The 25742-nt window shown below is 40.7% G+C and overlaps 1 protein-coding gene across 2 annotated transcripts in view; it reads right to left on the reverse strand.

Moving 5' to 3' along the window:
* The window catches only part of LOC124798527, a 133354-nt gene that overhangs the window by 21152 nt on the left and 86460 nt on the right, over positions 1-25742 (reverse strand). For both annotated transcript variants that reach the window (XM_047261974.1, XM_047261973.1), the window contains exon 5: positions 8958-9041. In XM_047261974.1, the coding sequence (XP_047117930.1) occupies positions 8958-9041 (84 nt within the window). The remainder of the gene's footprint in view (positions 1-8957; positions 9042-25742) is intronic.

A 25742-nucleotide genomic window follows, 5' to 3' on the forward strand; every position in this document is an offset into this window, starting at 1 on the left:
AATTGCGTAACACATGACTTTGTGGCTGAAAACTGGAAGCTGTGGGCGAGAGCCCATGACTGCGCCTTGTGGATGGCTCCCTGGAGGCGCCGCTCAGCAGCAACAGTATTGGAGCAGCAGCACGAAATGCAGAAGTCGTCTGCATACAGAGAAGGTAAGACGAGGGCCTGACAGCTGCTGCTAGACCATTAATGGCCATTAAAAATAGAGATACACTCAATACAGAGCCCTGTGGGACTCCATGCTCCTGGATATGGATGGAACTATGGGAGTCACCAACTTGGACACAGAAAGTATGGAGTGACAGGAAGTTTTGGATAAAAATCGGGAGTGGTCCCCGGAGACCCCACTCATACAATGTGGCAAGGATATGACGTCGCCAAGTTGTGTCGTTCGCCAAGTTGTGTCGTATGCTTTACGTAAGTAAAAAAAGACAGCAATCAGGTGTTGCCATCTGGGAAAGGCTGTTCGGATGGCAGACTCGATGGACACAAGATTATCAGTGGTAGAGCGACCCTGGCGGAAGCCGGCCTGACATGGAGCCAGAAAGCCACATGACTCCAGGACCCAACCCAACTGCTGACATACCATACGTTCCAGCAGCTTACAAAGAACGTTGGAGAGACTGATGGGCTGATAGCTATCCACATCAAGTGGGCTTTTACTGGGTTTGAGCACCGGAAAGATGGCGCTCTCCCATCATTGTGATGGAAAGATGCCATCGCACAAGATCCGGTTGAAGATGATGATAAGATGTCGCTTGTAGTCAGATGAGAGATGTTTAATCATGTGGCTGTGGATGCGATCAGGCCCAGGAGCTGTGTCAGGGCAATGTGCAACGGCACTGAAGAGCTCCCACTCTGTAAGTGGGATATTATAGGATTCACTGCAGCGTGTAGTGAATGAGAGGACATTCCCTTCCAGCCGCCGTTTGAGTGTGCAAAAGGGTGGGGGTAAGTCTCTGACGCAGAGGCTCGAGCAAAGTGCTCAGCAAAGGACTCGGCAATCGTGTTTGTGTAGATAACACGCCATTTATGGTGACATCGGGGACAGCTGTTGAGGCCTGGCACCCGAAAAGATGTTTGATCTTTGTCCAGACTTGGGAAGGTGATGTGTGGCACCCAAAGGTGGAGACTTATCTCTCCCAACACTCCTTCTTCCATTGTTTGATAAGGCGGCGAACATGGGCACGGAGCCATTTAAAGGCTATGAGGTGCTCCAGGGAAGGGTGCCGCTTATGCCGCTATAGAGCTCGCTGACGCTCCTTAATTGCTTCAGCAACTTCCGGCGACCACCAAGGGACTGCATTACGCCTTGGGCACTCTAAAGAGCGAGGGATCGCATTTTCTGCTGAAGAAACAATTGTGCTAGTCACCTGATCAACCATCACATCGATGTTACCATGTGGGGGAGATTCAGCGGTGACAGCAGAGGTTAAAGTTCCCCAGTCCGCCTTGTTCAAAACCCATCTGGGCAGGCGTCCGAGTGCCTGTCGCTGGGGCAATGAGAGGAATATGGGGACGTGGTCACTACCACACAAGTTGTCATATGCTCTCCAGTGGATAGATGGGAGAAGTCCTGGGCTGCAAATTGATAAATCAATGCCCAAGTAACTACCATGAGCCACACTGAAATGTGTGGTGGACCCAGTATTTAAGAGGCAGAGGTCGAATTGCGACAGTAAAGTTTTGACATCTCTGCCTTAGCCAGTAAGCATGGTACCACCCCACAAGGGGTTATGGGCATTAAAATCTCCCACAAGTAGGAAAGGTTTAGGGAGTTGATCAATCAGCGCAGCTAATACATTCAGGGATACTACACCATCTGGAGGAAGATATACATTGCAGACAGTTATTTCCTGCGTCGTCCTTATTCTGACAGCCACAGCTTCAACAGGGGTTTGAAGGGGCACGTTCACTACAGACCGACTTTAGGACATAAACGCGAACTCCACCTGACACTCGATTATAGTCGCTACAATTCCTGTAATATCTCTTATAGCCATGAAAGGCAGGGGTCTGCATTGCTGGGAACCAGGTTTCCTGGAGGGCAATGCAGATAGCAGGTGTAAAGGTTAACAGTTGCCATAGCTCAGCCAGGCAGTGGAAAAAGTGCTGCAATTCCACTGGAGGATCACATTGTGAGACTGGGAAGGCATTGAACATTCAATGTGGCAGTTTACGCCTCAGAGTTACCTGCTGCCACCACTTTATTGCCTGAGCAGTCTATATTCATTGTGTCTGAGGGTCTGGTGAGATCTAGGTCGTCAGCAGACGCCAAAATCTCCATGACCATTCTCAGCCACAGAGCCTGTAGGTAGCGGTGGTGTGGGTGCCATCGCAATTTCCTTGGTCTTAGGGGTTTTCTTTTTGGATTTTTCTCACTGCTCCTTGGGTTTCCCTGGCTAGGAGGACTTCACTGGCTCAGTCTCCGGGACAGAGGATGAACGTGAAGCCATACGACCAGCTGCTTTTGGGCTCTTCAGCCACTGGCGGGTGTCGTCTTTCCCACTAGAAAAAACCTGGGAAGGGAGTGACCCAAGGGATCCCTTCCTAGCGAGAGAAGCCGAAGAAGACTTATGCTTCTCCGGCTTAGAAGTGGGGACGGATGTCCCCAATGGTTAAGGAGGGGGGGGGGGGGGGCGGTGTTGCTCCCGAAGTAGGTGGGGTGCAGGAGAAACAGGGAGGGAAATACCACCCACCATCAAGGGGGCAGGTGTAGTCTTCCGGCTCAGAGGTGACCTACACCAGCTGTTACGCTGAAGACTGTAACACCTGTTAAGATCTCAAGATTAGACAAGAAGGTTGTCACAATTTTGTAGAGTTCATATGGTTCTGTGGACTTCCAAAATTACAGAATGAATGGGCTCCATGATATCCAATAGTGAACACAATAAATTTACTGATGTGTGGTACAGGCAAATAGCCAGCAAAGCTGCTGAATTTCTCATGCCCCATCTCCCTCACATGGAGAACTGAGAATTTCTTGCCAAAGTGTTCCAAGAGTTATCTCATAGTCAACTCTGATGTCAAGTCTTTACACAAGGTTACCATTAAAAAGGGGAGCGTGCAGGATGGGGCTCACCGGTTTGGTTCAGTGAGAGTAGGAACAGGTAGATGCCCTTCCATGTTCCTGGACATCTCACCTGAGTAGGTCATGGGAAAAGAGAAAACACAGTCTAAACTTTTTCGAGTACAATGTGAGGGATTTTTAACAACAATGGTCAAGCAAGTGGCTTAGTGCAGTGTGGTCAAGCACATCTTTGCTGGCTCGGGTTTGATTCAAGTTGCTACCATGATTCCTTTTCTTTATCTTTTCTTGCCCCCCCCCCCCCCCCCCAATGTTAAACTCTTACTTATAAAATTTAAATATATTCACACAATTCAATTTATATACGCAAAGTTAATATACTCAATTTGCAATTACTTAAATTTAATTAATATATTTACACAAGGATGGAAATTCCTGGATGTAGCACAAGCGGGAGGGGGGAGGGGGGGGCCGGGGGGAGTCAACCACTCTCACCTATAATGGACTGATGCATAGAGCACAGTAACACATCAATCAAAGTAGCTTTCCAGCACTAGCTCTTTTTCCTAGCAAGACACCACTCTTGTCATGGCCACAGGAGCACGTGTTTGGGTATCTGTGTGATTGTGTGTTAACGAATGTACTACTGCTAGAAAAAAGAGCTAGTGCTCAAAAGATAGTGTGAATGCTGTTTTCTGTTATGTGTCACTGTTCTCCACACATCAATCCACTATCGGTGGGCAGTTGCCTTTCCCCTATTTTATGTATACGTATTTAAACAGAAATTGTTTTAATTTATGATGGTCTGCGATTTCAACTATCCTTCAACAACAACAACAACAACAACATTCTGTTGTCGTCATATACCCATTCTCTCTTTTTCTTTGCACTCTTTCCTGAGTTCAGAGGACATGGTTCTGGCAGCTATTTCAAATCCTCTAAAGTTGGTCCTTACTACACTTGTTTTCTGATATTCTGTAATGGTCTCTATGGTTGTGAGCAGCATCTCACCATGTGGTAAGATCTTTCTAGCAGTGAAGTGATTGGTAAAAACATTGAAACTATAACTTCTGGTGAAGATTTAAAAACAAAAATTCAACAGTGCTTTTCAGTATACTTTTTCAATTTTTGAAGACAAATGTATGATCACCAACAAGCCTCCTATATCAGTGGGCCGTCTGTCAATATAACAATTGCAGAACAGGTTACTGAAATTATGAACTATAATTTCACAGTGAATGATGATGATTTGATACCATACACCAAACCTGACATGGTGTCCTTGGCCGAAAAGTCATAGGGTTTTCTGATGCTCACCCAAAAAGGGCAGGGGGGGGGGGGGGGGGAGGGAGAAAGAAGATAATTATATGTGATGGGAAAAAATAGAAGATAGTGGCACCATAAGTGGTGAATGCAATTTTGTCAGCTCTGAAACATGGGAAATATTTCAGGATGCATGAGACACTTATGAATAAGTGATGAGAACATTAGAACGATGACAATGTCAGGGGGAAAGATGATAGTAACAGAAACTGAACCTGAGCTAGCAAATTGGTATTCAGCACACCTGTCAACTGTGCTATGCCACTTATTCAACCATTGTTGCTCAAAAATCCTTCACACTGTATTTGAAAATCCTTCACATTGTATTTGAAAATCTTTGGAGAGCATTTTCTCCTTTCCTATAGAACACTCAGGCGAGATATTCTGGGAACTTGAAAGGGGCTTCTATCTGCTTCTACTCACACAGTAGACAAATTGGTGAGCCCCATTCTGCACCCTCCCCTTGCAAGTATTTGTGGCACTACTGAAGAGTCACTTCACAAGAACACAGTCAAACTGTGTTGTCACTGCCCACTACAAGTTATTTATAGTGTGACGGCTATCAACAAATAGATGATATCAGTATGTGATTGACTCTAGAGTCTGTAATCGCCAACTTATATAGTATTTGGAAAAAAGAAAGGTGTCCTACATACCTACAGCAAATAGTACACAACAAACCAGAAAACTTATGCTGGCAAACAAACACTTGTTGGGATAACGGCCACTCTATACTATGATAGCCATTTGTTTGTTCGGCAGTGCAGGTGGTGTTCAATATGGTTACCACTCCTCCTTACATATCATTCAGACCACCACCTCAAAGAATTACATCTCATGTGAACACACATGGCTGCCCTCAGGTTTGGTCACATATGCGAGATACATGCCCCTGTAACATGTGCACCTTATTGATGGTTGTGGAATACACCAATGTCTTTAAATGTCCCCATAGCTATAAATCTCAGAGATTGTGTTCACATGAACAGACAGGTCATGCTAATGGACCAGCTAATTAAATGTTTGTGTTAAGTACTGTTGTACAAGACTTAGGAAATGAGGTTGTTCCCCATCGTGCATGAACCACAACCATTGCATTTCTGCAGGGGTAATGTTCTTCAATAGTGCAGGTAACGTGTTGTAAAAAAAGAGATAAACAACACTTGTTAATTTGCTAGTAAAGTGTATAGCTCAAAGAATCACTCACTCACAATTCCCGCCCACATACTGATACTAAGATGCCTTGCTTCCATGATTGCTCAAAGATTTGCATCTGCTCATATGTAGTTTGATGGAAATTTATTATCTCACTGTGTGAATCTTGCCTCACCTTTAAATAAAATGAAAGTTGTGAAATGCTGATTTTAGAATCCATTGGCAGAACATTAACCTGGCATGATGATCTTGTGACCCAAGAGTTTGCACAAACTGTAAGTGATATCAATAAAGTGACCAATTGCGCAGAAATAACCATACAAGAGCACGGTTTACGGTTTTAGCAGGTCCAATTATTCACACACTTGTTTCAGGGTTATTCGCCTTCCATTGCAGCACTCGCTGCTCCATATCTTGCATGCAGTCTGTGTCCAGTCCATTGTGAGTGCCGGTCCTTGTGGAGAATAACACTGCTTCTTCAAGTTTCAGTTACAGCCCGCCGAACATTCTTTTTAGTTGGAAAGTGGCCCTGAGGATGTCATCTGGCACATGCCTATCAATTAGCAGTACTAATTAAACCATAAAAGAATACCATGAGAGGAATAACAGGAGTTCATTTCACTGTTTATGCTATTCACATTCCACAACAGTATCAGTCCTGTTCCAATGTCAACGTAACGCTAACTTGATATGTATGAAATGGCTGATGCAGAAAACAGAGGACTAAGGAGGGGAGGGGGGGGGAGGGAGGAAAGAGGAAAGAGGAAGAAGGAGAGGGAGGGGGAGTCAATAAGAAATGAGCAATGAATGTCGACAGGGAGACAGCCTACAGCACTGACAAACAATTCTTGACCAAAGTAAAATTACCCATATCCCAACACGTATTTGTTTATGGGTGTATGTTTACAGAACTACTTTTTATAGTTTTGAACAATACTATCCCCTATAAGAGTATGGGGGGCCTTTTTTTAAACATCATTCGATGGGGCACTTAGAGGAAACAATACTCAACCCTATGTGCCTGAAACCAAAAGATATGGGATCAACGCAACTGTAGCTTGATCACAGAGTGAAATAAAGTACAATTAATTCCCAGGTCACCTTAACAGCAGAAACAGGAACAAAGTTCACTTTGGAAGTGTGTGGCAAATGGAGGTGTGCCATTCTCGGGCTTTCTGATTCCTGGAGCTGTCTGTCTACAGAAGAGTTAACACACATGAACTTGAAACTGAAAACTAGCAGATACTACTATTAAGCACAGCCTAATACTGAAGTCACCACCCTGGCACACACTTCATATCCCATCTGTTACAAGAAATGTCTGCTTGCTGAGTTACAGCATCTGCACAAATTCTTCCACGAAGTGTTACTTGCTGATGTAAACTAAACATGCTCTTCAGGCAGGAGGACCATTCATCATTAAGACTGCCACCATAGTAAAACAAGTGTAACAATGACTGTACTTCCATCAACATTCTTATTTAAGTACATGGGAGGTTCAATCCAAGTTACACTAAGAGTAGGAATCCCTGGCATTTACAACTTTGGGTGGAAGTGTGGCCACCAATACAGCACTAAAATACAATTCTTTATTTGACAGCAGATAAGAAGTGTTTGCTTCAGCTATGCACACAGCTCTATGAAGTGATATACCACAGTATCAACATATATTCAGTTTCAAACAGATGAAGCAGCTGTGTTTTGGCGATGGGTTGTGGAGCATTGTGGTCAAAAAGTTGGTGGAAATAAGGACAAGTTAATAAGGAAATCAGTTTTCACCTGAATTCCACAAGGATGGCTGCATTACCGCAGATTTGGCAAGAACGGTGGACAGTATGGACTGGCTATGTCAGGATTCAATTCCTGTTCCTGCATCTACCACATCCCCCACCACAAGCTGAAACACACACTTCTGAGGATACATGGTTTAGCCACCTCGTGATCCCTCTAGAGAAGAGAGATGTAGTGCAGGTTCTATGAAACATGACTTCTCACAAGATCCCTGGCATTTCTCCTGAAGATAATCAAGATAATCAGTAGAAAACTTGTCAAATGTTGCTTTAAGGTAACACTTGGATGAGAAGTCACGAAAATTCTTTTAGTCAGAAGGGTAGAAGATACTATTATCATACGTTTTCCTATAAATGAAGATGCAGTGACAAAATGATATTAGCACAAACCAAGATGCTGCACCTACGGCAAGGTAAGCTATGATTCTCCATCTAATATGTTACCTTAGTGAAAAATCTCTGGTAGTAGCATTTGTAAATTATAGGTGGAAACATCACCAACAATAAAAGTCTGAATTGGGCCTTGTGGCATGCTAAGATCGCAGACTGGTTAAGGCGACTTCACGGTAAGCAGGAAATCCAAGATTGAACCCTTCTGTTGCTACATATTCATTACGCTGTACATTCGCCACATTTAAACAGTTTGCACTATCATTTTATGCAACAACTCCATTCCCTCAGAGATGCTATTCCCACATATTCCATGGTTAGAACCTCTGGCAGTATTATTTGTAAATTTTAGGTAGAAAGATCAGTGACAATGAAAGTCTGAGTCAGGCTTGAAAACATACTCAGACAACCTAATGGTTAATGCAACTGCTCACAGTAAACAGACCTGGTTTCAAATCTCGGAGTGCCATACATTTTTCAAATGCCACAACATATTCACATATTCCCAGTCTTGTTTGAAACTAAGTGCCGCTGTCTTCACTTACATAAATGCTAATGTATATGGCAAAATCACAACTTTTCTCATGTTCATTACTGTGGCCTATCATGCTATATTCTGTGGTACAGATGTGTATTCGCAGAAGACAATATTAATGCAGAAAAGGAGACATCAGAATGATTTGCAGTGTCAGTCTGTGAACTTTATATACACGGTTGTAAAATCATCTATGAGATTAACACTGCCATCAATACATACATACATTTTCCTGTTGGATTTATAACTAATTAATGGGCACATACAAAGTGAATGATTGGATATAGGCACTGAGTAGTGGCAAAAAAATTTATATGTTCAAATACCACTTTCTCATTCACTGTATGGAAGGATGAGCACCATCCTGCAGACTCTGTTTTTAGTAAGATTCTACCAAAATAGAAAATGAGACTATTAAATTTCATATTTTTACAATAAAGGCTGTAAACAACAACAGCAAAGCCAAAATGACAACACTCACACATTGCGTTTAATTTAAAAAAAAATTATTGTGGCTGACCACTGAAAGTCAAAATGGCAATAATATATACATGATGAAATATAAATTTCTGTATTAAGACAGAAGAGGCACCAAGCAGCAATTAATGAAAAATTGGTAATTGTCTTTTGCTATGCACTTGTTTGCTGCACAATGCCTTCTTCACTCAGTAAGTAGGGATTTGTCCTAACACACTTAGATTTAGAGGTAAGGAATTATTAAGACTTGTACTCACAGAATCATATCTTTGTGGCACAAAATTGTTTGGTTTACACTGTAGCAACTGAATAGCAAGGTTCACATCATTCCTGTAACGTTCCTGAAATGGAAAAAATTAAAACTTTTTAACACTGTAAAACAAAAGTAACAATAAATACGGTAGTTGTGGTGAAGCCATTACAATGAATGACACGTACAGTGTCCAATGGAATTAAGGGATCAGTCAAGATATTCTGATACATCTTGGGGAGATCTAGGATAGATCTAGTCAGTATTATTACAGGAAACAAGGCTGTTTCACTCTCCAGACACATCAATTGAACAGATGGTTAATATATGAGGATTTGCTCATATGTTGTGTACTGGAAAACCAGTAGCCATTAAAGCACATACTCTCTGTTCACACTTGTATTTGTAAAAGTTGTGCAATGGCTCAGAATTGTGATTTAGTGGAATCTGTAACAGGATGAGCTACTGGCAGGACACAAGATGGTAAGTGACACTAGAGTATCATAGAGTATAATTTCCCAATGGCTGACTTATTTTCAACCAGATATATCACTACATCTTGCTTGCAGCTCATTACAAAAGCCTGCAGAATGTAACCAGATTCAGCAATACATACACACAAACAAGCTGTATTTACTATCACTCCAAAATCTCACTTTTGTGAGGTGATATTTATATATACAGGCCCACAAAGTGCATTTCTTAAACACAACACTATCATAATGTTTGATGATGATGTTTGTAGATGAGAGAACGGTTTTGTCTTTGACACACTGCGATTTAGTGTTCAACCTGACAATCACATCTGGTGACAGTAGTGAATACGCAATAAGCACTATATTTGTGGATGAAACATCTCTTTACTGTGTTTGCAGGTTGGAGAAGTAACAATGGTGGATGTGTGGATCTTCACATGACCTTTTGCTCTAAAAAGAGCGCTTTAATGTCAATTGGACTAAAGGCACCATTATTACAACATAAAAATCACACAAAGTACACAGACAAATGCTGTCAACAACCCTGTTGATTCTAACAATTGTTGTTGTTGTTGTTGTGGTCTTCAGTCCTGAGACTGGTTTGATGCAGCTCTCCATGCTACTCTATCCTGTGCAAGCTTCTTCATCTCCCAGTACCTACTGCAACCTACATCCTTCTGAATCTGCTTGGTGTATTCATCTCTTGGTCTCCCTCTACGATTTTTACCCTCCACGCTGCCCTCCAATACTAAATTGGTGATCCCTTGATGCCTCAGAACATGTCCTACCAACCGATCCCTTCTTCTGGTCAAGTTGTGCCGCAAACTTCTCTTCTCCCCAATCCTATTCAATACTTCCTCATTAGTTACGTGATCTACCCATCTAATCTTCAGCATTCTTCTATAGCACCACATTTCGAAAGCTTCTATTCTCTTCTTGTCCAAACTATTTATCGTCCATGTTTCACTTCCATACATGGCTACACTCCATACGAATACTTTCAGAAATGACTTCCTGACACTTAAATCAATACTGGATGTTAACAAATTTCTCTTCTTCAGGAACGCTTTCCTTGCCATTGCCAGCCTACATTTTATATCCTCTCTACTTCGACCATCATCAGTTATTTTGCTCCCCAAATAGCAAAACTCCTTAACTACTTTAAGTGCCTCATTTCCTAATCTAATTCCCTCAGCATCACCCGACTTAATTAGACTACATTCCATTATCCTTGTTTTGCTTTTGTTGACGTTCATCTTATATCCTCCTTTCAAGACACTGTCCATTCCATTCAACTGCTCTTCCAAGTCCTTTGCTGTCTCTGACAGAATTACAATGTCATCGGCGAACCTCAAAGTTTTTATTTCTTCTCCATGAATTTTAATACCTACCCCGAATTTTTCTTTTGTTTCCTTTACTGCTTGCTCAATATACAGATTGAACAACATCGGGGAGAGGCTACAACCCTGTCTTACTCCCTTCCCAACCACTGCTTCCCTTTCATGTCCCTCGACTCTTATAACTGCCATCTGGTTTCTGTACAAATTGTAAATAGCCTTTCGCTCCCTGTATTTTACCCCTGCCACCTTTAGAATTTGAAAGAGAGTATTCCAGTCAACATTGTCAAAAGCTTTCTCTAAGTCTACAAATGCTAGAAACGTAGGTTTGCCTTTCCTTAATCTTTCTTCTAAGATAAGTCGTAAGGTCAGTATTGCCTCACGTGTTCCAGTGTTTCTACGGAATCCAAACTGATCTTCCCCGAGGTTGGCTTCTACTAGTTTTTCCATTCGTCTGTAGAGAATTCGTGTTAGTATTTTGCAGCTGTGACTTATTAAGCTGATAGTTCGGTAATTTTCACATCTGTCAACACCTGCTTTCTTTGGGATTGGAATTATTATATTCTTCTTGAAGTCTGAGGGTATTTCGCCTGTTTCATACATCTTGCTCACCAGATGGTAGAATTTTGTCAGGACTGGCTCTCCCACGGCCGTCAGTAGTTCCAATGGAATATTGTCTACTCCGGGGGCCTTGTTTTGACTCAGGTCTTTCAGTGCTCTGTCAAACTCTTCACGCAGTATCGTATCTCCCATTTCATCTTCATCTACATCCTCTTCCATTTCCATAATATTGTCCTCAAGTACATCGCCCTTGTATAGACCCTCTATATACTCCTTCCACCTCTCTGCTTTCCCTTCTTTGCTTAGAACTGGGTTTCCATCCGAGCTCTTGATATTCATACAAGTCGTTCTCTTATCTCCAAAGGTCTCTTTAATTTTCCTGTAGGCAGTATCTATCTTACCCCTAGTGAGACAAGCCTCTACATCCTTACATTTGTCCTCTAGCCATCCCTGCTTAGCCATTTTGCACTTCCTGTCGATCTCATTTTTGAGACGTTTGTATTCCTTTTTGCCTGTTTCACTTACTGCATTTTTATATTTTCTCCTTTCATCAATTAAATTCAATATTTCTTCTGTTACCCAAGGATTTCTACTAGCCCTCATCTTTTTACCTACTTGATCCTCTGCTGCCCTCACTACTTCATCCCTCAAAGCTACCCATTCTTCTTCTACTGTATTTATTTCCCTCATTCCTGTCAATTGCTCCCTTATGCTCTCCCTGAATCTCTGTACAACCTCTGGTTCTTTTAGTTTATCCAGGTCCCATCTCCTTAAATTCCCACCTTTTTGCAGTTTCTTCAGTTTTAATCTACAGGTCATAACCAATAGATTGTGGTCAGAGTCCACATCTGCCCCTGGAAATGTCTTACAATTTAAAACCTGGTTCCTAAATCTCTGTCTTACCATTATATAATCTATCTGATACCTTTTAGTATCTCCAGGGTTCTTCCATGTATACAACCTTCTTTCATGATTCTTAAACCAAGTGTTAGTTATGATTATGTTGTGCTCTGTGCAAAATTCTACCAGCCGGCTTCCTCTTTCATTTCTGTCCCCCAATCCATATTCACCTACAATGTTTCCTTCTCTCCCTTTTCCTACACTCGAATTCCAGTCACCCATGACTATTAAATTTTCGTCTCCCTTCACAATCTGAATAATTTCTTTTATTTCATCATACATTTCTTCAATTTCTTCGTCATCTGCAGAGCTAGTTGGCATATAAACTTGTACTACTGTAGTAGGTGTGGGCTTCGTATCTATCTTGGCCACAATAATGCGTTCACTATGCTGTTTGTAGTAGCTTACCCGCATTCCTATTTTCCTATTCATTATTAAACCTACTCCTGCATTACCCCTATTTGATTTTGTGTTTATAACCCTGTAGTCACCTGACCAGAAGTCTTGTTCCTCCTGCCACCGAACTTCACTAATTCCCACTATATCTAACTTCAACCTATCCATTTCCCTTTTTAAATTTTCTAACCTACCTGCCCGATTAAGGGATCTGACATTCCACACTCCGATCCGTAGAACGCCAGTTTTCTTTCTCCTGATAACGACATCCTCTTGAGTAGTCCCCGCCCGGAGATCCGAATGGGGGACTATTTTACCTCCGGAATATTTTACCCAAGAGGACGCCATCATCATGTAATCATACAGTAAAGCTGCATGCCCTCGGGAAAAATTACGGCTGTAGTTTCCCCTTGCTTTCAGCCGTTCGCAGTACCAGCACAGCAAGGCCGTTTTGGTTATTGTTACAAGGCCAGATCAGTCAATCATCCAGACTGTTGCCCTTGCAACTACTGAAAAGGCTGCTGCCCCTCTTCAGGAACCACACGTTTGTCTGGCCTCTCAACAGATACCCCTCTGTTGTGGTTGCACCTACGGTACGGCTATCTGTATCGCTGAGGCACGCAAGCCTCCCCACCAACGGCAAGGTCCATGGTTCATGGGGGGGATTCTAACAATATGGCTTTTTTTTTGTTTGGGTTTGAAGAAAGTTCAGTAACTGACATTAACATTTTCAGCATTAATATTCATGTTTTCAGAGACTCTAAAATAGTCCAGTAAATCCCTTATTCTTGAGCAGCTGTAGCCGTACTTTTGACCAGACATTAGCTTCTTTATTCTTTGGCACCAGTATTACACAGTGATCATTTTGTTTTCCAGTATTCTGCATACAAGTATTTATGGAGTGCTGCATGACACTTGACACTGTAAAGTGTGTACATGCCCCCCCCCCCCCCCCCATGTGCATGATTCAAATTGAGTAATTGTCCTTTGTAGCATTCAGCTTTCACCATTTTACCCAGCTGCAGCAGTTCATGGTACATCATACTGATCAGCATGCATTTTATCATGCATCTCAAAATTGTTGTCTTGGAATAATTGGAACTAACTTTTGCACCCTGTTTCTGATCAAGCACATTCTATATATGCTTTCACTAGAAAATAACAACTTTCTGCACCAAATTTCTTGAGATGAAACCAGATGAGCAGCACTACGGGGAAAGGCTGGTTTGTGGGTTTAAAACCCGACATGTACAATGTGCTAAATATGGAAGTCACATACAGCTCTCAATGCGCAATTAATGTTTCTACTTTTAAACAGGTCTTATATTACTGTCCGCTATGTTGCACTAGTACAGCTAATGTCCTCACTTTGTTGACAGTGAGAATTAATTCAAGCTCCCAATATAACTCCTGTAAATTTTTTCAGCTAAACTTTGTACAAAAATTTAAGTAGGGGTAGTAGATGCAACTTTCATTACAAATGTCATATCCAACACTTTCAGGTTTGGGACCTATTTACACATCTCTTTAAAAAAGAACTTGTTGTTAATAAAAGTCAACAACAAGTAATTTGCAATTTTTTGTGATAGTGATAAAAAAATTAGTAAGGAGCTGCAAAAGGGGATTGAGACAACTCCAGTGAAAGCCAAGACTCAATGGTCAGCTTGCTAGATACATGCAACTGCATTTTCTAGCCAACTTGCATATGAGCAGCATATTACTGTAACCTTTTAAGTGGGGGGTTGGCTTTACTTAATACAGAAAATTATATGAGTGCCCATTACAATAAGTCATTTTCTATTAAAAAAAACCACCCTTATATGCACATTTCACTTGCCAATTCTTGGAAGAAATGTGATGAACAGCACCTATCCACCCATAATACAGCACAGATTCACTGCTGTGTGATTTTCACCTGTTTGAAGCGATGTACGAGGCACCAGAATACAAATGATTTGAAGGTGACACAGCCGTGAAAAAACTGTGTGCAACTGACTGGTGACAAGCCCCATTTACCTTATTAAAAGGGCATCAAGAAGTTGTGTATGCACTGGAATTAGTGTATTTTGAAAGCAACCAATTATGTAGAAATTGGTGCATACTTGGATATGTTGTAATAGCAAATAAATTTTGTTTGCCCAAATTAATAAATAGTGCAAATGCTTCATTATTATCTCTACTGTTAATAGTAGATTATTTTTGCAGGTCCCTTTCAAGAAAGAATTTTAGTACAGCAGCTATATGCTGAGTAGCAATCTATCCTTTTGATAATAAAATATCTTCAAGCATAGATGAAAACACTGAAAGAATGGGGTACCATGAACTATTTACTGCCATAACAAGTGAGTAATCACCATTTGAAAAGAATTAATTTTTTCAAAGCATAGTAGATGAGATTATTATGCCGCATGGAAGTTACTGTCTATGAAGGATGTTTAGGAAGGAAACAAATATATGTTAAGCATGAATAGTTACACTGAAATCACCCACATAAACTTTCTGGTGTAAATCTTTCATTCTGCAGCGGATTGTCCAATCCTTTAAAACTTCATTGAAGGTTAAAACTGTACACAGTTTTAATCCACTGGGAAGTTTCAAAATAAACTTCAATGATTCACTTCTGCCCTTCATTGTACCTTTTCCTGTGTATTTTAGTTTATACGAACCACACAAATAATAATATAGGGGGGAAACAAAGTGATCGTCGGGACAACATAACAACAGTCCCTTTATCAATTAATGCCCCCCCCCCCCCCCCATGAACTCTACATCTAACATCTACATCTACATTTATACTCCGCAAGCCACCCAACGGTGTGTGGCGGAGGGCACTTTACGTGCCACTGTCATTACCTCCCTTTCCTGTTCCAGTCGCGTATGGTTCGCGGGAAGAACGACTGTCTGAAAGCCTCCGTGCGCACTCTAATCTCTCTAATTTTACATTCGTGATCTCCTCGGGAGGTATAAGTAGGGGGAAGCAATATATTCGATACCTCATCCAGAAACGCACCCTCTCGAAACCTGGCGAGCAAGCTACACCGCGATGCAGAGCGCCTCTCTTGCAGAGTCTGCCACTTGAGTTTGTTAAACATCTCCGTAACGCTATCACGCTTACCAAATAACCCTGTGACTAAACGTGCCGCTCTTCTTTGGATCTTCTCTATCTCCTCCGTCAACCCGATCTGGTACGGATCCCACACTGATGAGCAATACTCAAGTATAGGTCGAACGAGAGTTTTGTAAGCCACCTCCTTTGTTGATGGACTACATTTTCTAAGCACTCTCCCAATGAATCTCAACCTGGTACCCGCCTTACCAACAATTAATTTTATATGATCATTCCACTTCAAATCGTTCCGCACGCATACTCCCAGATATTTTACAGAAGTAACTGCTACCAGTGTTTGTTCCGCTATCATATAATCATACAATAAAGGATCCTTCTTTCTATGTATTCGCAATACATTACATTTGTCTATGTTAAGGGTCAGATGCCACTCCCTGCACCAAGTGCCTATCCGCTGCAGATCTTCCTGCATTTTGCTACAATTTTCTAATGCTGCAACTTCTCTGTATACTACAGCATCATCCGCGAAAAGCCGCATGGAACTTCCGACACTATCTACTATGTCATTTATATATATTGCGAAAAGCAATGGTCCCATAACACTCCCCTGTGGCACGCCAGAGGTTACTTTAACGTCTCTCCATTGACAACAACATGCTGTGTTCTGTTTGCCAAAAACTCCTCAATCCAGCCACACAGCTGGTCTGATATTCCGTAGGCTCTTACTTTGTTTATCAGGCGACAGTGCGGAACTGTATCGAACGCCTTCCGGAAGTCAAGAAAAATAGCATCTACCTGGGAGCCTGTATCTAATATTTTCTGGGTCTCATGAACAAATAAAGCGAGTTGGGTCTCACACGATCGCTGTTTCCGGAATCCATGTTGATTCCTACATAGTAGATTCTGGGTTTCCAACAACGACATGATACTCGAGCAAAAAACATTTTCTAAAATTCATCAATAAACACTTCCGGGCTAAGTTGCCATGGTCGATCTGTAGAACTTCTTCTCCCTGACATTTCGTTCTCAACTACGGAGAACATCTTCCGAGGTGAGTCGTTGACTCACTCTCAACTACGGAGAACATCTTCCGAGGTGAGTCCGTAGCTGAGAACGAAACGTCAGGGAGAAGAAGTTCTACAGATCGACCACGGCAATTTAGCCCGGAAGTGTTTATTGATGAAGACGCCGGCCGTGAAAGCCTACATGGAATGATGTTCTAAAATTCTACAACAGAACTCCTTTTCCTGTGTATTTCAGGTTGGAATATCAACAATATTAGAAAAAGGATAGATTGCTACTTGCCTTAAAGATGACCACTAAGTTGCACACTGGCACAATGAAAATACTTACACATCCTAGATGTCAGCCAAAGTCTTCTTCAGCAAAGAAAACATACAAACATCCACATAAGCAATCATATCTCATGCACACATGTGGGTGAAACCTATAAAGTGTAACAGTCTTTTAGTTGTGCCTATATGCAACTCAATGAGTCATCTTTATGGTGAGTAGCACCCTGCCGTTTCCCTAACATTGCTGAATTCCCAAAATAGTTTTCATTCAATCATTCTTGTCACTGGTCATGTGGAATGTGCAAGGTCTGATCTGGTTGCAAGTACATTCCAGTTTTTGATTTCACAGTAGCATCTTTCAAGTATGAGGTGTGTTTTTTAAAGTAAGTATCGTTTTGAAATTAAAAAAAGACTTGCTTAGATATCTCAATAATTTTATTTTTACATGAAAGCCTGTACCTTAATCTACGCACTAACGCCATTACAGTCTGATTCTTCCTTGTTTACATTGTGTACTGAGTGTTTAAGATGCCTCCAATAATCGTGAGTCCCGCCGACTGTGAAGTACGGGCTGTTATAAGATTTCTTAGTGCTAAAGGCCTAAAAGTGAGCGATATTCATTGTGAGATCTGTACAGTTTATGGAGAAAACATTATGAATGATGGAATGGTGAGAAAGTGGGTGAGAGCACTTAAAGATAGCCGCACAAATGTGCATGATGAACAAAGGAGTGGGCGTCCTTCGGTTGTTAATCAAAGTTTGGTGCAGGAAGTGGACAATAAGGTGAGAGAGAACAGACGCTTTATGATTTCCTCCTTGTGGGATGACTTTCCTAATGTTTCTTGTAGTGTTTTGTATGGCATTGTGACCAAGCACTTGCATTACTGAAAATTGTGCACACTTTGGGTACCGAAAATGTTGATGGATGTGCACAAAACCAAACGTTTAGACAGTGCATTGACTTTCCTTGAGCGGTACCACAACGACGGTGATGATTTCTTAAGCCAAATTGTTACGGGCGATAAAACATGGGTGGCCTATGTCACACCGGAATCAAAGCAACAGTCCATGGAATTTGAGCAAGGGCATCGTTTTGCTGCAAGTCAATGCCCGTCCACATGTGACGCATCAGACCAAAGATCTCATCACATCTTTTTGATGGGAAACTCTAGATCATCCTCCGTACAGCCCTGATCTTGCGCCCAGCGACTACCGTATGTTCCTGCACTTTAAGAAAAACCTGAGCGGCCAGCGTCTTCAAGATGATGAAATAGTCAAAACAGTGGTGATGCAGTGGTTAACAAGTCAGGCGGCAGACTTCTATGAGGCGGGTATTCAAAAACTGGTACAACATTATGACAAATGCCTCAATATTGACAGAAATTATGTGGAAAAGCAGATTAAGGTACAGGCTTTCATGTAAAAATAAAATTATTGAGATATCTAAGCACGCCTTTTTTCAATTTCAAAACGGTACTTACTTAAAAAACACGCCTCGTACTTTGACAACAGACCTAAAGCGTAGGAGATCCCATGGTCAGTTAACACAACTGTCTAGAAAAATCAAATACATGCTTTAGTTATTAATTATATCACATCATAAGTTAAGAAATGACACTGAAAATCAGGTTTACAGTAATGTTAAGATTTTCATAGCAATCTGAGAGAGATGTGACTTATCATCATCATCATCATCATCATCTGATAGTGGAATACGTCATTCTGTTTAAAAAAAGCATTGTGCACTGATGATAATTAGACTGCATTGCTTAAAATTGGCTAGGAGTAAGAAAGATAAGCAAGATACAACTACAGCCTTTTGGCATCTAAACATAAAAAAATTCATGAACTCTAATCAATTCAGCAAATTCCAACGACAACAATCACAGTTAAATGACTCCTGGATATAGCTGCAGAGTCAAAGCAGTTTGTTAAGAGAAACGCCTTCAATTCTGGTATGAGAACATACTGTTAATGAATGACTGTCCTCAATTCTTCTAGGAGCCTGTTGAAAATACATGCAGTAGTGTTCTCTGAGATACAAGAAATGGTGTGTTTCTTCCTCGCACACACTTTGCTTCACTATCTTGTGTTTATGAATATAGTTTCTCATTTCACACAAATTAATGTTGTGAACAACACAACCCCGGAGAGAGCAGATGTACTGCAACTCAAGTGTCTAATTTCTCAGCACATTTAAATACTGGCTGACAGAATGTTCACACATTAACACCACAGGTGACCAAAACGGCATAGTTGTGGACTAAAACCATATTTTATGCCTGAACTTAAGGTTACCAAACTATTATCTCTTTTGGCATTGCAGAACGGAAGTTCATAATGTAAACGTTATCACAAGATTATTTCTTCTTTCTTTCTTCGTTTGGGTCACCTAATGACAATGCACCAATTTCAATCCTTCCTTCTTTGTTGTTCTTTCTGTTTCCTCCTGTATTCTTTCATCTTTTCCTTATGTATCCTTTTTCTCTCCTCGGACAATTTTGACCCTGTCTTCTTCTCCTTGCTGCATTGGAATCCTTCCATTTTTAACACTTTCCTCTTGAAAATATCTCTTTCTGTTGCACCGTTTTCACTTGTTTCTTTCCAAATCTTTCCTAACTTCTAGGCTATTGTTGACTTCTTGTCGCAGAAGATATTTAAAAATCTGTTTGGTTAACCTGTTGCTGTTCATTCTGTATAAGTGTCCAAAAAATAGCAGTCGCCTCTTTCATAGTATTTCATTTATGTTTTCTATGTTGATTGCTTATTTATTTATCTATGTTGATTGCTTATTTATTTATCTATGCTGATTATTTATTTATTTACTTACTTCTTTCACAGCATCATCAAATCAATCGCTTTCGCAAACATCACAAATAATACTAATACACTGATCGTACTTGGAAAATATGCTACGTAAAATAAAAGATAATTCTTACATCTCAAGTATATATTTGTTACATTACAACTGATAAGCTGCTACTTTATACTAATTGATAACATAAGCATTAACATGTGATACAAATGTTCTCCACATTAAATTCTTTGAAGGAATAAAAACATTTTTCAATAAAAAATATTGTGTGTTAAAATCATTCCTTTAGATGCTCTTACTCAGTGAATTCAGTGATTTGTTAAAACCAAATCAAACATCTGATAAATGCACTTCAATCTGACATTTTTAATTTCTTTCTTCATCGAAAGTAGTTATATTTTGTCCTACATTGTGATTATACACACCAGTATATTATTTGCTTCGTTTTTGGGCTACAAAATGTAATCAATTTAAAAAGGTATAAATAAATCTTGTTAAGTATTTACGCTGCAATAACACTTCATAGCAAGATTTTCTGTGATCTACTTCAAGTGTAAGTCTTGTTGCCCTATTCTGTGACAAAAATATTTTGTTTAAGTGAATATCCAAGGTGCAGCCCTCATAATTCAAGCCCATAGTTCAGAAAATGATAAATTTTCCCATAATATACAGTTCTTATTGTTCAATTAGGAACTACATTTGACAGCTCTGTAAGGAGATACAAGCTTCTACTCATTTTTTGATATACAAAATTAATATAGTTTTGGCCAATCAATTTACATTTACCAGTTCCTTTTGCCAAGATACTACATACATCATCTACATCAGTGTGGTGACATCTACTCATTTTAAATGTCAATAACTGTTATTTACTTACATTCACATTCACGCTCTAACCACTGCAGTATTTGGATATTTCTGTTATACCATTAGTTACAAAAAATTCCAACTCCTTATGCTCTCCACCATAGACTAAGATAAGGCATAGCATATACTGAAAACAGATCCAGGGCCCAATGGACCCCAAACAGATTCTATGCTCAATTTGCAGCTGAGTTAGCCCCTCTTTTAACTATAAGATTTTGTAGGTCACTCAAACACAAAACTGTGCCCAAAAGTTGGCAGAAAACACAGATCACATCCATCCACAGGAAGACTAATAGAAGTGATCCCCAAAATTACCGACCAATATCCTTGACATCCATTTTGTTATCGAATCTTAGAACTTGAAAATGTTCAAATGTGTGTGAATTCCTAAGGGACCAAACTGCTGAGGTCCCTAGACTTACACACTACTTAAACTAGCTTACGTTAAGAACAACACCCACACACACACACACCCATGCCCGTGGGAGGACTCAAACCTCCGGCGGGAGGAGCTGTGCAGTTCGTGACATGGCGCCTCAAACCGTGTGGTTCTTAAAACTTAGTCTGAGCTCAAACATAATATAGTATTTCGAACAGAGTGACCTCCTCTAATCCAACAAAGATGGACTCCAGAAACATGGATCATGTGAAACAACACACAAACTTCTCACATAACATAATACTGAAAGCCTTGTATCAAGGTAGTCAACTAGACACAGCATTTTTCAGTTTCCAATAAGCATTTGACTCAGCACCAAATCTATGCTTATTATCAAAAGGATGACCGTATGGAATATCGAGCAATATTTGTGACTGAATTGAGGATTTTTTGGGATGGATGATGCAGCACGTTATCTTGGATGAAAAGTCATCAACAGGTGCAGAAGTTACTTCGGGTGCGCACCAGTGCTGCAACCCTTTATGTTCATGCCGCATCTTATTAACCATTAACCTTGCAGACAATATTAATAATAGCCCAGAATTTTTGAAGATGATGCTGTTTTATATAACGAAGTATTGTCTTAAAGATGCTACATAAATATTTATCAGATATTGATAAGATTTCAAAGTGTTGCAAAGATTGGCAACCTACTTTAAATGTTAAGAAATGTAAAACTGTGCACTTCACAAAACTAAAAAATGTATTATCCTATGACTATATCAATGAGTCACAGTTGGAATCGGCTAACCCATACAAATACCCGGGTGTAAAACTTTGAGCATATGTGATCATTCCATTGTATATCCGTACAGTCGTGGGTAAACAGGTGGCAGACTTCTGTTTAGTGGTAGAATATTGTGGAAATGCAATCAATCTGCAAAAGAGTTTGCTTCCAAATCATTTGTCTGAACCATCCTTACATACCATTCAAGTGTGTGGGACCCATACCAAATAGGACTAACTGAAGATTCCGAACATATACAGAGAAGCCAGCATGAATGGTCACAGGTTTGGTTGAACCTTGGAAGAGTGACAGAGATGCTCAAAAAAACTGTACTGGCAGACTCTTGAACACAGACAATAACTATCCCAAGAAAACCTACTTACAAAGTTAAAAGAACCAGCTTTAGATTATGACTCTAAGAATGTACTAGAAGCCCTTGTGTATCACTCCATGGGGATCATAAGGACAAGATTAGATTAATTACAACACACACAGAAGTGTTTAAACAGTCATTCTTCCTGCACTTGATATTGATATCTGAACGGAACAGGAATAAACCCTAATGACTGGTACAATGGGATGTACCCTTTGCCATGCACTTCGCAGTGGTTTGCAGAGAATAGATGTAGATGTAGGAGTTATGAGGTTGTATTATGTTATTAACATACATGGAGTGAAACGGACCAAGTATTGAGCCCTGGGTTACACCATGGTTATTGTTTCATTGGCAGACTGAAAATTTATGATCTTGTCATCTGATGTTACATATCATTTTACTTCATACACTTATGATGCTTTAGGTTAGAGACTTATACATCCATAGATGGGCAGCCTATGTTTACTGATTTCATAATCAATTGTTTATTGAATCAAAGGATTTTATCAAGTCTAAAATTTTCCTGTAGTCTGTATCTCTGAAAGAACTGTGTAATTACTGTGGTTGTGCTTAGCTCTTTTTTAAAACCATGCTGTTGTAGCAGCATCACCATTTAGATTAGGTAAAGTTAGTTTTGTGCGATATTCTGAGCACAAGTTACAGCCAGGTGTGGGCCTGATTGCAGTAAGTTACTCTGACCAGCGAAGTGGAATGGAGGCTACAGGGCAGTCAAACCGCTGAAAAGAGTAAACACAGTGGTTCACATGGCACAAGCTATAGGCAGAAGGGGCCCACTGGTGCAACTGGGGTGCAGTGCGTACGTGACGTGAAGCGATGTTTAGCTACACAGAGGCTTGCAGCCGAGTATAAATAGGTGGTGTTTTCTAACGAGATGGATTGAAGTGCGACAGCTCTCCTGGACAGCGGGGCGCATCACACTACCGGCAACACATGGCAGCAGATGGGGCGCCAGCGTCCCAGTCCACGGCGGGTCACTGGTTCAACCCTCTAAGGCCAACAGGGGGATTCAAGTGTGGCAGCTCTCCTGGACAGCGGGGCCTGTCACACCGCTGGGCTACACACAGTAACAGATGGGGCGACAGCGTCCCAGTCCATGCCGGGTCGTTGGTTCGACCCTTTGAGGCTGACACGGAGTCCGCAGCCAGCCAGGGCGCAAATTTGGATGCCGGATCGGGGTGGTCATTGCCGCCGTGTTCTCAGCTATGCTAGCGAGGAAGAAGCAGCAGCGGGGCCGGCCTACAGCTCCCAACGAAGCAGCGCGGAGACAACGAGGACAGTGGTTGCTGAGTCGGCTGCTGGCGCAGCCATCCTGACATAATTTGAACTCTGCAGCAGGCGTACAAGGCCAGCTCGACACAATGTTGCGTGCACAGGCCACTGCGGTGCTACCTCAGCAATGCGGAGCCTTGTGACACAGACCGAGGTGAACGGAGCAATGTAGTGGAAACAATAAATCATTTGAAAAGTTCTCGTCGAGTTTTAATACGGCACCTCATGGCACCCGCCCACTACACTGTGATTCTGTAAGTAGTTTGTCTCTCAGGAGAATGGCAGTAATTTCAGACAGGCTAACACTTCCCACGCTTTTACTAAATGTAAAGATTAATAACATTGTGGAGTGTTTATTAGCGACCGATGACTGCTCTATTCATCTTGTGTGGCGATGTTTTCACTGCTTGGTCAGTGTCTGGAACAGACATATAGCTCCATGCAGCTACACCTAACATCATCGCCTTAACACTCCCTTATTAGATTAGTGTAGAGATTAAGCCTTACAGCTCTTGTGATTTATCTCAGGGTCCAGCTGTGCTGTGCCCTGTACTTCCTTGGCATCGAACTTTTTTTCTTCCATGCACATTTATATAAGTGAAGTGGCTATAAAACAAAACACTGCTTCTCTAGTTAAATCAAGTGTGTATTGGTTCCAATTAACTCTGTATATTGTCACAAACTTTCATAAGCTGTTACATGCTACATGGGAAATTATTATTCCCAGAACCAACTAATAATTGCTGTCTCAAATACATTCTCATTAACATTCTATGAATAGTATAAAAACAACAATCACTTATTTACATCATATTTGTCTTCCTTGGTGCCGGAGATCTTCCATGGTACCAGAACTCCTTCATTCCTCCTTGCTGCATGGAGGTTACAAATGTTTTCCAGCCAGTAGACTCTGCAACTGTTGAGTGGTACTTTCCCACAGTATGTGGTCCGATGTTAACAAACTAATTGTGATGAAGCACATCTTTACTCTGAGCGCTATATTTGATGTACATGATACATGCCCTTCCATAAACAGCATAGATCTCTACAATTGGTCTATGGTTTTAAATTTCTTTATATCTTCCCTTTATATACACTGGTTTGACTACACTTTTTTTTGAACAGCTGGACAAGGTATTTTCTAATGAAATACAAAGCACTTGATCAGAAACATTGCCTGGCCAAAGACAGCAGTGTTGTTAATGGTCATTCTGTGCAGAAAATGCGGCATGTTTTCAACTAAACATGCAAGCAAGCACAACAAACAAGTACATACCCAGTGATATTGCTGACAAATTTTTTGCACTACACGATTGGTGATAATACAATAAATATATATGAACAAAGAACAATGACAAAACTTCCAATAAAGATTCAAAAGAGAACTTTCTAATGCAAAGGCACAACAAAGGACTACTTCTGTATGCCAACAGTCATGGAAAAGACCTGTCCATGCACATTTTTTTTCCAAGGACTTCACTTTTGTGCAGTTTAGGCCATGTTAAATGCAGTGGTGGAGAATATTATAAATGAGGGAGTAGGGGGCAACATAACAATCATGCGATTGTAGGCAGTAGCAATGGCATGCATAAAATTAAAAGGAACATAGTCCTGTCATGTTATGGAAACTTATTTCTGAAACACAAACATCGTCCTCATCAAGATGCCAGTGCAACATTATTTGGCACAATGATTGTGTGTAAATCAAGAAGTACAAGTCCAGATTCTGAGCTAAAAGCTATATGACAAGTTTAACTATATCATTTGCTAGACCTAAGTAAAATGAAACATAAGCAGAAAGGGAAAGGCCATGCTAGTTTTCCAGGTAAGTGAACTGTGAGTCAACATTAAGCAACAAAAAACATCCATCTGTCATGAATTACACCCATGAGGCTTTTTCAGGGTAAAGGATGTACTTCAGATGTGTGAGTCCAGTCCACTTGAAGAAAAGATGAGCTGTGTAATAAATAAAAAATAATTGCAACACAGATCTAAGGAAACAGTTAACACAAAAGGTTAGTGTAAAGACTGTAACTTAAATAAATGTGATCATGCAAATGGGAAGTCAACAAGAAGGGATGACACCCTTGGAGATGATGCATTTAAATGGCAATATCTCAGAAACAAACTAGACTCATTCACAATGGAACAGCCATCACCTGTTAGTGAAGGCGTGTATCCACTAGCAACTGAACTTCCATAAGTCACTTGCAGAAGCTACTTCTGCAAGTATTTTGACATTGAAA

This window comes from Schistocerca piceifrons, chromosome 5, assembly GCF_021461385.2.
Source record: "Schistocerca piceifrons isolate TAMUIC-IGC-003096 chromosome 5, iqSchPice1.1, whole genome shotgun sequence".
NCBI classification, from domain to species: domain Eukaryota; kingdom Metazoa; phylum Arthropoda; class Insecta; order Orthoptera; family Acrididae; genus Schistocerca; species Schistocerca piceifrons.